The sequence below is a fragment of the Salvia splendens genome, chromosome 3 (genome assembly GCF_004379255.2).
Source record: "Salvia splendens isolate huo1 chromosome 3, SspV2, whole genome shotgun sequence".
NCBI classification, from domain to species: domain Eukaryota; kingdom Viridiplantae; phylum Streptophyta; class Magnoliopsida; order Lamiales; family Lamiaceae; genus Salvia; species Salvia splendens.
Genome location: NC_056034.1, coordinates 15,693,735 through 15,710,205, shown reverse-complemented (window position 1 = coordinate 15,710,205; position 16,471 = coordinate 15,693,735). Strand labels below are relative to the sequence as shown.

At 34.9% G+C, this 16,471-nt stretch overlaps 1 protein-coding gene across 1 annotated transcript; it reads left to right on the top strand.

Moving 5' to 3' along the window:
- Nucleotides 1–13,569: 13,569 nt before the first annotated feature.
- LOC121795228 (ubiquitin-conjugating enzyme E2-23 kDa-like) lies at nucleotides 13,570–16,426 on the top strand. The gene is made up of 6 exons (XM_042193716.1): nucleotides 13,570–13,911; nucleotides 14,062–14,141; nucleotides 14,625–14,739; nucleotides 14,829–14,881; nucleotides 14,984–15,112; nucleotides 16,230–16,426. Exons 1-6 carry the CDS (start codon nucleotides 13,868–13,870, stop codon nucleotides 16,358–16,360), a joined length of 552 nt encoding a protein of 183 aa, XP_042049650.1. The 5' UTR covers nucleotides 13,570–13,867; the 3' UTR covers nucleotides 16,361–16,426.
- The last annotated feature ends 45 nt before the right edge of the window (nucleotides 16,427–16,471 follow it).

The following is a 16,471-nucleotide window of genomic DNA, read 5'->3' as shown; positions in this document are numbered from 1 at the left end:
CGTAGTTCTCTTACCTTGCTTACCTATTTGGCTTGATCGGAGGAATTGGCCTACTCTTCATCGGGGAAGTAGTCTTGGTCGGGTTGTACTACTTGATTGTCCCAATCCGGTTCTTGGTCTCTAATTTCGGCGGAGCACCAATCATCAAGTAACATGGTGGCTTCCATGTTTTTCCCGGTGAGTCCAAGACGTTGCCTCCAACACTAAAGGCGGACTCGACGGCGGCAGTGGAAGCCGGAACCGAAAAGATCTCCTTGGCCATTGATGCAAGGATGGGAAAATCTTTCTCGTGTGATTCCCACCAATCTAGGACGTCGATTTGTTGGGGAACGGGACCTCCTTCTTCATCATTGAAAGAAAAGTGTGAGTCAAAATATAAATCTAACTCACTTGCCGAATTTGCCGTCGTTCCTCCGCTGCTGTAGCCGTATAGGTCCGCCAGTTGGGATTGGGCGCCGGGGTCATCAACTTGGAAGAAGCCAAAGTTATGTGTTTGACGGGGGGTCTAGGTCTCACTTGGTGGGTACAGTTGTACTTGGCTTCGTAATCGTGAAAGAGAGCCCGCAAGTCGAACTCAAAACTTCTTTGCAGGGTTGAGAGGCAGGGGAGGTTTATTTGGAATGTTTGGGCTAGGTTTATGTTGTTGTCGTCGTCCTCGTCATTCGATTGCAAAGCTCGGAGTGGTTCAAGATAAATAGAAGCCAAATTGTTGTAATAAAATTCTAAAATTTTTAAAGTACCAACTAGTCTCAATTTTGGATCCAAAACTTTTGCAAGCAAAAAAACCGTTGGGATCTCATTGAAATACTTAAGCCATTTTTCAATCATATAATATAAAACACACTTTAATTCAGGATTATTTACGGAATTTTTTATTGTAGTTTTAAAACCAAGTGATATATACATGCAATGTTCTAAAACACGAACGGATGTGCAATAATACACACCGGATAACTCAACGGTGGCATTTCTAAAACCTTTGAATAATTTAAATAAACTCATGCTTTGATCCCAACAAGAAGAGGTTAGATAGAAATCATCTACAAGGAAAGTTCTATAAAAATCAACCAAATATTCTATATGATCTAATGTAGAATGCAACATATATATGTAGAGTTCCATCTAGTAGACACATCTAAATTAAAACTTGTGTACCTTATTTTCTTCGAATGACAATACTTCTTCCACACGTAAAAATATAAGGCTTCCAGTGGATCAATGATACAACTGTTGTAATAGGTTGAATATGTCTTTGTCATAAAGACAAAACATCTTGTACACATAAATTTAAAATATGACATATACATCTTTGGTGAAAATACTTACCACTTATCACCGGGGAGCAAGCCGCAATTAATTCGGGTATACATGCAGTGTTAGCTGTTGCGTTATCAAAACCAACCGAAAATATTTTGTTGCATAAATCATAATCATTCAAAACTTGAATAATTAAAGATGCAATTGCTTGTGCGGTGTGTGGTGAAGGAAATTGTCTAAAACCAATTAAACGTTTATTTAAAATCCAACTATTATCTATAAAATGACATGAAATTCTCATGTAAGAATTTCTATGGTAAGAATCCGTCCACACATCAGAGCAAATATTAACTTTGTGTCCCAAGGTAGATAAAAATTTTCCTACTTCTCTTTTTTTTATCAAAAAACTGCCGGTTGTTAGATCTTTGAGCAGTTGAGGGGGGGAATTCTTTTTGTAGCAACATTAAATGCGGTTTGCATAGTAACTTCATATTTTTTGTCATTAAAAAAATTAAACGGCAAATGCTTCATTGTCGTCCATCTTACCATAGCATCGGTAACATATTTGGGATCATATTTAAATAGAGGCATACCTGTTAGAGACGATGAGCCGGCAAGGAAGTTTATTTGGCTTTGAGACTTAGTATGCCCATATTCCACGGGATGTTTTACCTTCAAATGGCGATGGATAGTGGAGTACCATATCCCCCACCGGTTCCAAATGGATAGACTTTCTCGCAATAGTTACAATATGCTTTGAACTCATTTGTCTCTATGGTAGTGGTCGGATCATTAGGATTTGAAATTACCACCGGGACCTTCTGGTCATGTTTGGTGAAAATATCGGATTTCAACTTTGGAGGAATCTTCTTCTTTTGTCGTCCTGAAGGAGGAGGAGCATCGACCTCCTCATCATTTTCGCCAACTTGGCCGGCGCTAGAAGGGGAGAATTGATGCGATCTATCATCGCCTTCGTCCGATGACAGATTCACATCGTATTCGAAATACGAAGTCGAATGTGAATGCCCCCCTTCTTGGTCGGCGAGGGCAAGTAACAAGGTCGCATTTCGATCTTCTTCCTCCTACGAAAATTATACAATTAAGTAAAAATACTAACAAAAATAAAACACATAGACACATAGATGTTAAAAAATGAAATTATGAATTTAATAAAAATGAATTTAAAAAACAAAAACATATTAGAACTTACTTGCGCTCGAAGAGCGGCTCGCCTTCCCACCTCCTCCGTAACTTGTGCTCTAGTAGGGACGTCGACGACGAGTATCACTTTGATCTTGGGCAATTCCCTTGCCCCGATCACCACCACGACGAGATGAAGACATGATATTTATGGAAATTGAAAGTGGGGAATAGAGAGTAGTGTGATTGTGTGAATATGATAACGTAAACAACGTGAGTAAATTATGATCGCAAATAACATAAACAACTTGAGCAATTAGAGAGAATGGAGATAGAGAATAGAGAAATTGAGATTGAGAAGAGAAAGACATGTTACCACAAGAATGGGGTGAGTAGAAATGAAGAGGAAGGGGGTATTTATATGGGGAAAATGTGATTAAATTAAATAAAAAAAATTCAACAATTTTCGAAAAACCGGCGGAACCGACAGTTTTTTTGGACGGAACCGCCAGTTTCGTCAACGGTTTCTGACGAAAACCGGCGGTTCCGCTGATGGTTTCTGAAAAGCCTAGTGTGTAGGTCGAAAATAGGCCTGAAAAGCTGCCGGAACCGCCGAACCGCCGGTTACGATTTGGGCACAATCGGAACCTGAACCGGCCCCGGGGGAACCGGCGGTTTCGGGCACGGTTCGAACCGTCGCCGACGGTTCCGGGCAGGTTCGGACGGTTCGGTTCGGTTCGGTTTGGGGACGTCTACTTCTACCCATGTCAGCGGTTCCAATTTAACTATACATTCGTACTGAACCTAAAAAGTGTAGTCGAGTGGCGTAAGATGTACTCATCCTCAACCAAATAGTCATAAGTTTAATTTATATCCTTGGATATCTTTATGTTAATTATCCCACCATTTGAAATGACAAATCAATAAAAAAAAATCATTGGGACCACCAATGGTGCTCTTATTCTTATCGCTAAAAAAATGTGTACTCCCTCCATCCCAGTTCAAGTGACTGATTAATTTTTTGCACATGTTTTGAAAAAAATGATAATAATAAATAGTTATAGGGAAAAGAAAATAAAGTAAGAGAGTGAATAATATAGAGTAAATCATCTTCTACATTATTCTCTCTTACTTTATTTTCTATCTATTTAACTATTTATTAAAAAAATAAATCCAAAATAATGGCTAAAAAGATATCAATTATAAAAGCTGGAGGCGGTGGGAGTATATTTTTTAGATGGTCACTAATTAGAATTTTATTGTACTCCTCTAACAAGGAATGAAACCTTAATTAATAACCACTGTATCGAACATTTTAGAGCATCCACAATAGGGATGGATGTCCCGGTGGACACCCCAAAAACATATCCTGCCACGTCATAAGGACATCCCACAGCACTGCCATGTCATAAGGATATCCAACTGCATAATAGCGAAACATCCCGGCGGACAAGAACAAAAATAAAAATTCACAAATATGCAATTTACAGAATAAAAATTTCGACATGAATACAAAAAAATGCAACCATTTTATTTTTATTTTAAAAAGCATACATATTTAAATTATATATATATATATATATATATATATATATATATAGGGATGTATTCATTTCCTTTTCTCATATTTCCTCCTTTTTCCTTCTTGATCTCAACCGTGTATTTTCTACATCCTAAGGCCGAAAATATTGAACTTAAATATTACATTTTAATCCAATTTTAATCGTGGAAGGGCAGAATAGGGAAACAATATCTTGGTGGTCATGGAAATTTCCATGAAATCCTCCCTTGAAGATATGCCGTTTTTTTAAGCGTTCCAGACGCAATTTTTTCAGTCTTTCATCTTTGCAATTCTTATTTTAGTATTTGGGTCGTTGTAATTTTCGTCTCTCGACTGCTGGAGTTTCGGTTTTTCTATCTTGTCACGACGACGTTGTTGCAATCTTTTTTTTTTTGTCATTAATGGAAGAAGGCGTGTATTTGTTTATTGACTAATTCTTAGTTTTCAAGCGTTCCAGACGCACTCACGCCGGCGTTATTTGGGTCGTTGCAATCTATCTTGTCACGTAGGCGTGTATTTGTTTATGTATCGGCGGTATCAATACCAATTCAGATCCGATTTGTTATCCCGATAGTTATTGAGCACGTATTTCGTGTGTTGCGATATATTGCAAAAAATTGTTTGGCCAGGTTTCAATTATTGTCCGTTAGGGTTCTTGTTATGGCCTGTGGTTGTCCAATTGTGGGGGATTGTTGATTTAGTATAGGGTGAGAGACAAAACCATGTAATATATAAATATGAAGATGTAATGCACTATGTCTGAAGGGTAATGCGCACCGTATGTCATATAATGCATATTAAGCTTAACATGTATTGTTTTGTGATTAATAACAACGTTTAAACTGATACGAATAATGCACCGAATGTGAACGAATAATGGATATTATTGACTATATAATGCACCATATTTGAACGGCAATGTATACGAATAAGATGTGTCATGTTTCGATGTTTGCCACACGTTTCTTGTTTCCCATAAGGGTTTAATAAGTCTAGGGGCTAGGGTGTAGTACGCACTCATTAATAACAACGTTTAAATTGATATGAATAATGCACCGAATGGAAACGATTAATGGATATTATTGACTATATAATGCACTATATGTGAACTGCAATGTATACGATTAAGATGTGTCCTGTTTCGATGATTGACACACGTTTCTTGTTTCCCGTAAGGGTTTAATAAGCCTAGGGGCTAGGGTATAGTGCGTACTCATTAATAACAATGTTTAAACAGAAACGAATAATGCACCGAATGGAACGAATAATGGATATTGTGGACTATATAATGCACCATATGTGAACTGCAACGTATACGAATAAGATGTGTCGAGTTTTGATGATTGACACACGTTTCTTATTTCCCCTAAGGGTTTAATAAGCCTAGGGGCTAGGGTGTAGTACGTTCTAAGTCTAAATAACGTTGTCCAAATACATGAGCTGCAGTAATTCATCTGGGGTCGCACATTCATAGCGCGTAGGTTTTTTTTTACTGATACACATAATGTACATATTATATAGTATAATGCGCATTTTAGTTTCTGTAATGCATTATTTGTGATATGTAATGAACATTTATCCTGATCCGTTTAATTTAAGTTGTGTCTTGTTTCTATGTTTGGTTTACGTTTCTTGTTTTCCCTAAGGGTTTAACAAGCCTAGGGGCTAGGGTGTAGTACGTTCTAAGTCTACATAACGTTGTCCAAATATACGAGCTGCAGTAATTCGTCTGGGGTTGCACATTCATAGCGCGTAGACATTTTTAAAACAGATGTACGTAATGTATATTTTTTGTAGAGTATAATGCGTAGTTTAGTTTCTGTAATGCATGTTTTGTGATATGTAATTCACATTTATCATGCCCCGTTTAATTTAAGTTGGGTCGTGTTTAGATGTTTGGCGCACGTTTCTTGTTTTTCCTAAGGGTTTAACAAGCCCACAGGCTAGGATCTAGTATGTACACATTAATAACAACGTTAACAAAGACCATTAGTTTGATTTATAAAACTAGTGTTTAGTTATAATCGCGGATATGCACTGATTTTGAATGATTTACATAATGTACATATTATGTAAGAGACGAGGGCCCTTTCTTCCTCTACGGCTCTTCGGCTCACCCTGATCTCCAGCTGTACTTGGGCCACCTCGGCCAATCTATCCCTGAATCTTTTCGCAAGTGCTACCAGAATTACATTGTCGATCGCTTCGTCGATGTCGAGTCTTAGCCGCTTCTCTGATATGGAACAAACAACATAAAACATCAGAAAATTATCATTAAAACAGAATACAACATGATATGCGCACTTTGAATCTTTACTGAGTTGATTAACCCATATACAAAATACATCTCATAATGCCTAATATACTCCAAATAATGACAATAACCTGCTACATAATGCACTGCCTAAACCAAATAATGCACATATGTAACCTTCACTGAGTTGATTAACCCATATACACAATATCTCTCATAATGCATAATGTACTGCACATAATGACAATTAGATAATACATAATGCACTGCCTAAACCAAATAATGTCCATATGTAACCTTGACTGAGTTGATTAACCCATATACACAAAATCTCTCATAATGCATAATGTACTGCACATAATGACAATTAGATACTACATAATGCACTGCCTAAACCAAATAATACCCATATGTATTCTTCACTGTGTTGATTAACCCATATACACAATATCTCTTATAATGCATAATATACTGCACATAATGACAATTAGATACTACATAATGCACTGTCTAAACCAAATAATGCACATATGTAATCTTCACTGAGTTGATTAACCCATATACACAATATCTCTCATAATGCATAATATACTGCATATAACCACCATCTATAATGCAACGGATATAGATTTGTAGAATCAATCTGATCCGTTAATGCATTAGATCTAACGGATAATATTAAGAAGAAAATAGGATCTAATAGATGAAAAGGAGATTAATGCTCCCCTATATATATATATATATATATATATATATATATATATGGTAGTGATCTATAGCAAATGCCCCTTAACCAAATAACTAGAGAACAAATCATAGACACAAGATCAAAAAATCAAGGGTTAGTATTAATTTTCGAATTTAATGAGATATTAGTTCCCTCAATCACAAATTTACTCCATAATAACAAGGCGGGGGTATAATGGTCATTGCATAGCTAAAATTAGGTAGGTGAAAGTAGGAGGAGATCTCGGCCACAGTCTCCCACAGTCTCACAGCAAAACCAAATGGAAAGGGAAAAGGAAAGCGAAATCGAATCCAATGCTTCAGCTGTCCAAGTAAAAGGCGTTCCAATCCATGGCGGAAAATTCATTCAGTACAACGTCCTCGGCAACCTCTTCGAGGTCCCCTCCAAATACGCAACGCCGATTACTCCCGTTGGCCGCGGCGCTTACGGTCTCGTTTGGTAAACTCAATTTCTGCAATTTGCTATGCTTTTTTTTCCGTTTGTGATTTGGTGTGGTATTGCTCTGCCGCAGCTCTGCTACCAATGCCGAGACGATGGAGGAGGTGGCGATTAAGAGAATAGCGAATGCTTTCAATAACAGGATTGATGCAAAGCGAACTCTGCGCGTCGGAGGCTTCTCCTCGTTCCAGTGCTGGAAATGGATTGAGGCATTAAGGCCAAATCTTACCCAAGGCTTGATCGGATGAAGATGAAATGAAAACAGTTGCATTGATTTGTTATTTTCTTTTTTTTTTAATTAAATGCTCACGCTCAAAACAAAAAATGGCAACGTAGCAATAAATAATCCAAGCTAATGACTACGTTACTACTCCACTCTCTATCACAATCATGCTAAGTGTACAATTATTTATTTATCACATTTATGATTCTTCCGAGCTGTTGAAATTTAATTAAATTTTTTGTTCCGCAATGTTTAAAATCATAATAAGAGTGATGTGTTTTGTAAACAAGAGTGAAGTAAAATCATAATAAGAGTGATGTGTTTTGTAAACAAAAGTGAAGTAAAATCATGCTAAGAGTGATGTGTTTTGTGAACAAGAGTGAAGTAAAATCAAGCTAAGAGTGATGTGTTTTGTGAACAAGAGTGAAATATAATCAGAATAAGAGTGATGTGTTTTGTGAACAAGAGTGAAGTAAAATCATAATAAGAGTGATGTATTTTGTGAACAAGAGTGAAGTAAAGTCATAATAAGAGTGATGTGTTTTGTAAACAAGAGTGAAGTAAAATCATAATAAGAGTGATGTGTTTTGTAAACAAGAGTGAAGTAAAATCATAATAAGAGTGATGTGTTTTGTTCTTTCCAAAGCACCCTTAAAATTTAATTTCAATCTTAAACAAATTCTCATCATTTGAAATTTCGAATCCAGATGTAATTGGCACACTTTTTCCATCAAGTAATTGATGTAAAAGTATGTACTCTTTTCGACAATATATAAGTTGGAAAATTGTTCAAATAGACGGTTTTTGACAAATAAAAACCTTGAAATATTGCATATGTCGTGATACAAGTAATACAAATCATAGTTATAATTAAATAATTTCTAAAGTATCATATAGAACAATGGATTACATATTACAGTATTGAAGTAAAATCTGAAGACTTGCTTCATAATCGCCATCTTCCTCCTAATCTCCATCACCGTCATGGCCCTTTTCTTCGTGACGGAGACCCCTCAAGCTGCGACGGAGCCAGATCCGGCGAAGAAAGGGCAAATCCTGATGTTTGGGGAATTATTCAGTGCGCTGAAGGAGCTACCAAGGCCGATGTGGATCGTGATGCTGGTGACCGCTGAAGGAAACCGCTTAATTGATTTAATTCTCATAATGTAATTTACAAAATACCCTTAGTCTATTTTATATAATTAATATAAATAATATTTGTTCCATTAAGATGTGTGGCTGAGATTTGTTCTCTAGTTATACACTTAAGATTAGTTATATCTTGATCACTACCCTATATATCAAGATAGAACCATTCTTAAACGTAGAACCATTCTTAAACGTAGAACAAATGCCAAACGGAGGTCGTTAGATCTTTTAATCCAATGGTGTTGATTTGCACAACAACTTCCCATTACAACCAAAACTATTATTAATGGGTGAATGCAGATAAGTGAAAAAATAAAGCATGCATGGACTCTTCTTCGTTTCATTCATTCTTCCATCAACATGTGAGTTTTTTCACATGTTGAGTCCGGAATGTCGTGAAAACATAGTCTAATATGTATGATTTTTAATCTTGACCGTCATTTTTTCCTCATCCAATGAATAAAATATGTAGAGTTCTAGGTTCTACACTTAAGAATGGTTCTATCTTTAACGCAACCCTATATATATATATATATATATATATATATATATATATAGGGTTTTGATCCATGCAAAACCATTCTTAATACAAAAATGCAGAACCAAGCATACAAAAGTCATTTTTAGGTCATTTTAAGCTTATTTTTACGTCATTATAGTAAGGATGACATGAAATAATCTTAACATGACCTCAAACCCAAAGTTTATAATATGACCTAAAACTGCTTTACAATGACCCTCCGTGTTTTTGTTTAATTATTGACCATTGGATTGTCAAATCTTATGGTTAGGATTTGGTCTGGATTTTGTATTGAGATCAAGTTTTGTATTGATCATTTTCCTATATATATATATATATATATATATATATATATATAAAGGGGTGCGTTATAATGATAACCCCAATTTCCGTAATAACCCTATAACTAAATCTGGACCACACATTTTTAAAATCACGCAGTCTAGATTAAAACTTAGATTTACTTCATAAAAAAAAACGCGGGGGTAAATATGTCATCTCGCTCATGATAAAATTTACGTATCCAAATTTCGCTCATTTAATTTCTGAATTTCGCTCATTTTATCAGTCAGTCAAAAGTATCATTTTATCAACCCAGAGTATCATTCTATCCGGGAAAACTATCATTCTATGCAATAAGCCTAACATATATCATTTTATCATTTTATCAGTCAGTCAAAAGTTCATTTTATCACCTCAGAGTATCATTCCATCCGGAAAAACTATCATTTTATCAGTTTTAAGTCATTTTGTCACGTTAAAGTATCATTTTATCAGCTTATATGCAATTTCTTCAGCTAAACTATCATTTTTATAAGGTTACTGTCATTTTATCAGCTTAGATTATCATTTTATCAGGTAAAAGTATCATTTTATTAAACAAAAATGTCATTTTATACAACAAAAATACCTATCATTCTATCGGCTGAAAGTATCATTCTACCTGACAAAACTATCATTCTATCGGCTGAAAGTATCATTCTATACGGAAAAACTATCATTTTATCAGTTTTATGTCATTTTGTCACGTTAAAGTATCATTTTATCACCTTATATGCAATTTCTTCAGCTAAACTATCATTTTTATAAGGTTACTGTCATCTTATCCGCTTAGATTATCATTTTATAAGGTAAAAGTATCATTTTATTAAACAAAAATGTCATTTTATACACAAAAAATACCTATTATTCTATCGGCTGAAAGTATCATTCTACCCGACAAAACTATCATTCTATCGGCTGAAAGTATCATTCTATCCGGCAAAACTATCATTTTATCATTTTATCATTTTACGTGATATTTGGCGAAATTCAGAGTATCATTTTATCAGTCAAGAGTATCATTTTATAAACTCAGAGTATCATTCTATCCGGCAAAACTATCATTCTATGCAATAAACCTATCATTTTATCATTTTATCATTTTACGTGATATTTGGCGAAATTCAGAGTATCATTTTATCATTCAGAGTATCATTTTATCAACTCAGATTATCATTCTATCCGGCAAAACTATCATTCTATGCAATAAACCTATCATTTTATCATTTTACGTGATATTTGGCGAAATTCAGAGTATCATTTTATCATTCAGAGTATCATTTTATCGGCTGAAAGTATCATTCTATCCGGAAAAACTATCATTTTATCAGTTTTATGTCATTTTGTCACGTTAAAGTATCATTTTATCAGCTTATATGCAATTTCTTCAGCTAAACTATAATTTTTATAAGGTTACTGTCATTTTATCCGCTTAGATTATCATTTTATCAGGTAAAAGTATCATTTTATTAAACAAAAATGTCATTTTATACACCAAAAAACCTATCATTCTATCGGCTGAAAGTATCATTCTACCTGACAAAACTATCATTCTATCGGCTGAAAGTATCATTCTATCCGGAAAAACTATCATTTTATCAGTTTTAAGTTATTTTGTCACGTTAAAGTATCATTTTATCAGCTTATATGCAATTTCTTCAGCTAAACTATCATTTTTATAAGGTTACTGTCATTTTATCCGATTAGATTATCATTTTATAAGGTAAAAGTATCATTTTATTAAACAAAAATGTCATTTTATACACAAAAAATACCTATCATTCTATCGGCTGAAAGTATCATTCTACCCGGCAAAACTATCATTCTATCGGCTGAAAGTATCATTCTATCCGGCAAAACTATCATTTTATCATTTTATCATTTTACGTGACATTTGGCGAAATTCAGAGTATCATTTTATCAGTCAAGAGTATCATTTTATCAACTCAGAGTATCATTCTATCCGGCAAAACTATCATTCTATGCAATAAACCTATCATTTTATCATTTTACGTGATATTTGGTGAAATTCAGAGTATCATTTTATCATTCAGAGTATCATTTTATCAACTCAGAATATCATTCTATCCGGCAAAACTATCATTCTATGCAATAAACCTATCATTTTACGTGATATTTGGCGAAATTCAGAGTATCATTTTATCATTCAGAGTATCATTTTATCGGCTGAAAGTATCATTCTATCCGGAAAAACTATCATTTTATCAGTTTTATGTCATTTTGTCACGTTAAAGTATCATTTAATCAGCTTATATGCAATTTCTTCAGCTAAACTATCATTTTTATAAGGTTACTGTCATTTTATCCGCTTAGATTATCTTTTTATCAGGTAAAAGTATCATTTTATTAAACAAAAATGTCATTTTATACACCAAAAATACCTATCATTCTATCGGCTGAAAGTATCATTCTACCTGACGAAACTATCATTCTATCGGCTGAAAGTATCTTTCTATCCGGAAAAACTATCATTTTATCAGTTTTAAGTCATTTTGTCACGTTAAAGTATCATTTTATCTGCTTATATGCAATTTCTTCAGCTAAACTATCATTTTTATAAGGTTACTGTCATTTTATCCGCTTAGATTATCATTTTATAAGGTAAAAGTATCATTTTATTAAACAAAAATGTCATTTTATACACAAAAAATACCTATCATTCTATCGGCTGAAAGTATCATTCTACCCGGCAAAACTATCATTCTATCGGCTGAAAGTATCATTCTATCCGGCAAAACTATCATTTTATCATTTTATCATTTTACGTGACATTTGGCGAAATTCAGAGTATCATTTTATCAGTCAAGAGTATCATTTTATCAACTCAGAGTATCATTCTATCCGGCAAAACTATCATTCTATACAATAAACCTATCATTTTATCATTTTACGTGATATTTGGCGAAATTCAGAGTATCATTTTATCATTCAGAGTATCATTTTATCAACTCAGAGTATCATTCTATCCGGCAAAACTATCATTCTATGCAATAAACCTATCATTTTATCATTTTACGTGATATTTGGCGAAATTCAGATTATCATTTTATCATTCAGAGTATCATTTTATCAACTCAGAGTATCATTCTATCCGGCAAAACTATCATTCTATGCAATAAACCTAACATATATCATTTTATCATTTTACGTGATATTTGGCGAAACTCAGAAATTAAATGAGCGAAATGACATATTTACCCCTCCACCTTTTTTTATGAAGTAGAGTATCATTCTATCCGGCAAAACTATCATTTTATGCAATAAACCTAAAATATATCATTTTATCATTTTACGTGATATTTGGCGAAATTCAGAAATTAAATGAGGGAAATGACATATTTACCCCTCCGCCTTTTTTTATGAAGTAAATCTAAGTTTTAATCTAGACCGCGTGATTTTAAAAATGTGTGGTCCAGATTTAGTTATAGGGTTATTACGATATTTAGGGGTTATCATATGATCATGACTCTATAGTTATATATATATATATAGTTCACCAAAAAAATCCCAAACCAAAAAACGATTCAAACAAAGTACATGTTATGCCTTGAATCTGTATAGTTTGCCGCTAGCCGAACGGGGAAAAATTGTATATATAGAGTTTGCAACGAACCGTATATATAGAGTTTTTTAAAAAAAATCAAAAAGTAGGACGTCCGTCGTGTCACCACAATAGCGGACGTCACGATGGACGACCCGACGGACGTCCGCGCACAGCGGCGGATACCCGACGTCCGCCGGGGACGTCCGACGTCCGTCAAGACATCCGCTATTGCGGATGCTCTTACTACTGACCACAAAACGACTAAAATAAAAGATGTGAAAACTGAAAAGGGTGGCAAAACGCTCACGATTAATATATTTTAAATTTATTTGAAGAAAGACTGAGAAGAAAGACTGAGAGAAGGGAGTAGTATTTATAGAAAGTAGTTTGGTGGGTTGGGAGAGGAATCTTGGCAATGGAATCCACCACTACTAATAATGATGGATGGATAATCAGATATGGTGTGCGAAATAGGGGCCGTAATAGTAAATGTAAACATCACACACACACAATTGTTTATCTTCATTCGGTGCATTCAACAACACCCTTTTTCTCTCAGAGTTGAAAAAGTAGCTCCCGTTCTAGCTTTCTTTCTCCTTCACCCCTTTCCTGTTTCCTCTGTGAAAAATCAAGGGAAAATAGTAAAGAAAAAACAAGCCAATCCCAGAAATTTCCATTACAAACTGTAACCATGTCTTCACCAAGCAAGAGGCGAGAGATGGACTTAATGAAATTGTAATTTCCTTTCTTTCTTCTGTTGTTTCTTGAAATATAGTGTTGTTTTCTTCTTCATTTCCAGTAGTTCCCTTTCTTTGGTTTGCAGAAAGCTTTGATTTCTTTTTCAATTTTCGTTAATACTAATGAAATATTGGTATCTTGAAATAGGATGATGAGTGACTACAAGGTGGAGCCGATTAATGATGGGATGCAGGAGTTCTATGTGCAGTTCCATGGACCCACTGACAGTAATTAAATTAACAATCCTTTTCTCAGTCATAGAGCTTTTTAGAGTAAATTAAGTAAAGATTGCTAATCCTCTGTGTATGTGTTTTGATAGTAGGATTTCATTGATTACTAGAGTGCAATGGCTAAGATTGTTGTTTTTGTATCCAGAAGAAATTCTTTCAACGGTTCTTGACGAGGAAATTGGAAACTGACTGAATTTGTTGCTTTTCTATTCCACCTGATTGCTACAAGATTGAAGTTATTTTCTACTTCTAGGTTTTGATGCTTGTAATTTGTCCTCTTTTCAACTCTGGTAGACAAGAAATAATCTTGGTTTTTTATTTGAACTTTGTTTTGTGGAAGATGGTTGATTCTTGATCATCAATTTAGGCTATTGAATATGGAGAAGTAGCATATGCAGAACATATCCTGTTCTATTTCTGGGTAATTAACTTTCCTTTAGTTTTGTTTGTGTCTCTTAAATTTCCAATGTAACGCGATAGGTCCATATCATGGCGGGGTGTGGAAGGTACGAGTTGAGCTTCCTGATGCCTATCCCTACAAGTCTCCTTCCATAGGATTTATTAACAAGATATATCACCCCAACGTGGATGAAGTGTGAGTTTCAATTGCAAAATGCATTTCTCTTATCCTATGTCGTTTTAGCAAACATGTAGGAATCAATTTTCCATGTTTTCAAATTTCAGGTCGGGTTCAGTTTGTCTAGATGTTATTAACCAGACCTGGAGCCCCATGTATGGTAATAAACCAGTCACGTTTTTTAGTTTTATTGATTAGAGTTTCTCAAATTCTTGACTGATTGATGCTAACTGACCTCTTTCTTTAATAATGATTTTGGCAGATCTGGTTAATGTGTTTGATCTGTTTTTACCTCAACTACTTTTGTATCCAAATGAAGCGGACCCATTGAATGAGGAAGCTGCTGCCTTGTATATGCGCGACAAAACTGCATATGAACAAAGAGTGAAAGGTATCCAAGCTTCTGAAATCTTATGTTGCCCACAAGATTGAAACTTTCAATGCATACATCGCATTGGTAGCTTATGCTCTAGGAATGGATACAAGTAAAAGTAAACAGCTGACTGCAGATGTTAGTCGTGAGTCTGGCTTCATATGTTTAGTATAAAGCACATGATCTTGTTCGTAGAGAATGCGCTTAGCTATGGCTTCTGGCTTGTGGAAATGTGATAAAAGTGAAAAGATTATGGCATGCTCATAAATACAAAGATGGCCTTAGGAAGTAATGCAAAAGGGAATAAACTATTAATTCCTCGCGTGGTTCCATATTCGAGTCTTTCATTTTATTTTATCTACTAGCTAGACAACGAACACAGCCATTGTTAACAATGACCTGACGGCCATTTATTATAGCAACACACATAAGGTATTGAAACCCAGAACTCAACTAGAAAAAAGTTAAGAATATATGGTTTAGCAATAAAAGCCTGAGAGGGTCCTTCAAGTTCGGCGGGTGTACTTTTAGTTGTCTAGAAACCAAAAGTGAGGTAGCTCGTTCTTTTGTTTGATGAAAGTTGACTCATATTGAACTTTAGCGGGTATGATTTGTTGACGGCCACAAATATGTTACCTTCAAATGTGTATGTAAGAAGTTGTAATCCACTGCTGGTTATGGTTGAGAGAATGTATAATGAGGGTTTCTATGCAGGATACGCAGAATAGTCGAGTTAAGAACTAAGTTGGACTCTCTATCTCCATCTCTAGCTCTAGGTCATGTGGGTTGGAGGCTCAACTAGTGGCGTAGATCTAGGAAATACGAACTCAGACACTCTAGTCTTAAAGTCCCTATACTATATCCATTAGGTCACCTTCAAATTTGTTATGCAACTCGTGCCATATTATCCTTCCATTATTTTCATATCTTTGAACAAGTAGACTATGTTTAAGAGGAGAGAGACTACAAATAAATTTATATACCTTTCATGAAAATGATAGGTGAAGTCCATCTTTCAATTGTCACATCTATAATATGACAGCTTACCATACAAATTTGGTGACCATCCAATTGTATCATGGATTATACTGTAATGCAAATGCAATGCTGATGTTCTCAACTCTTTGTATTCTAGAATACTGCCTGAAATACGGCAAGCCAGAGGATGCAGGGGCTATCCCAGAAGAGGAGTCAAGCGACGAGGAGCTGAGTGAAGATGAATATGAGTCGAGCGATGAGGCTGTTTTGGGACCTGTGGATCCATAGTCTTTCTTCTTCTCTCTGCAACTGTAACCATCCATGTGTAACTTAATTACAATTGCATTTCTTGAAGCTGCTTTGTGTTCATAGTATGCTATTCTGCAACTTAGCGAAAGA

Coding starts and splice junctions, on each gene's coding strand:
- LOC121795228 (XM_042193716.1), top strand. CDS start 13,868: ATGTCTTCACCAAGCAAGAGGCGAGAGATGGACTTAATGAAATT. Junction 13,912..14,061: donor GAGATGGACTTAATGAAATT/GTAATTTCCTTT, acceptor ATCTTGAAATAG/GATGATGAGTGACTACAAGG. Junction 14,740..14,828: donor CACCCCAACGTGGATGAAGT/GTGAGTTTCAAT, acceptor TTCAAATTTCAG/GTCGGGTTCAGTTTGTCTAG.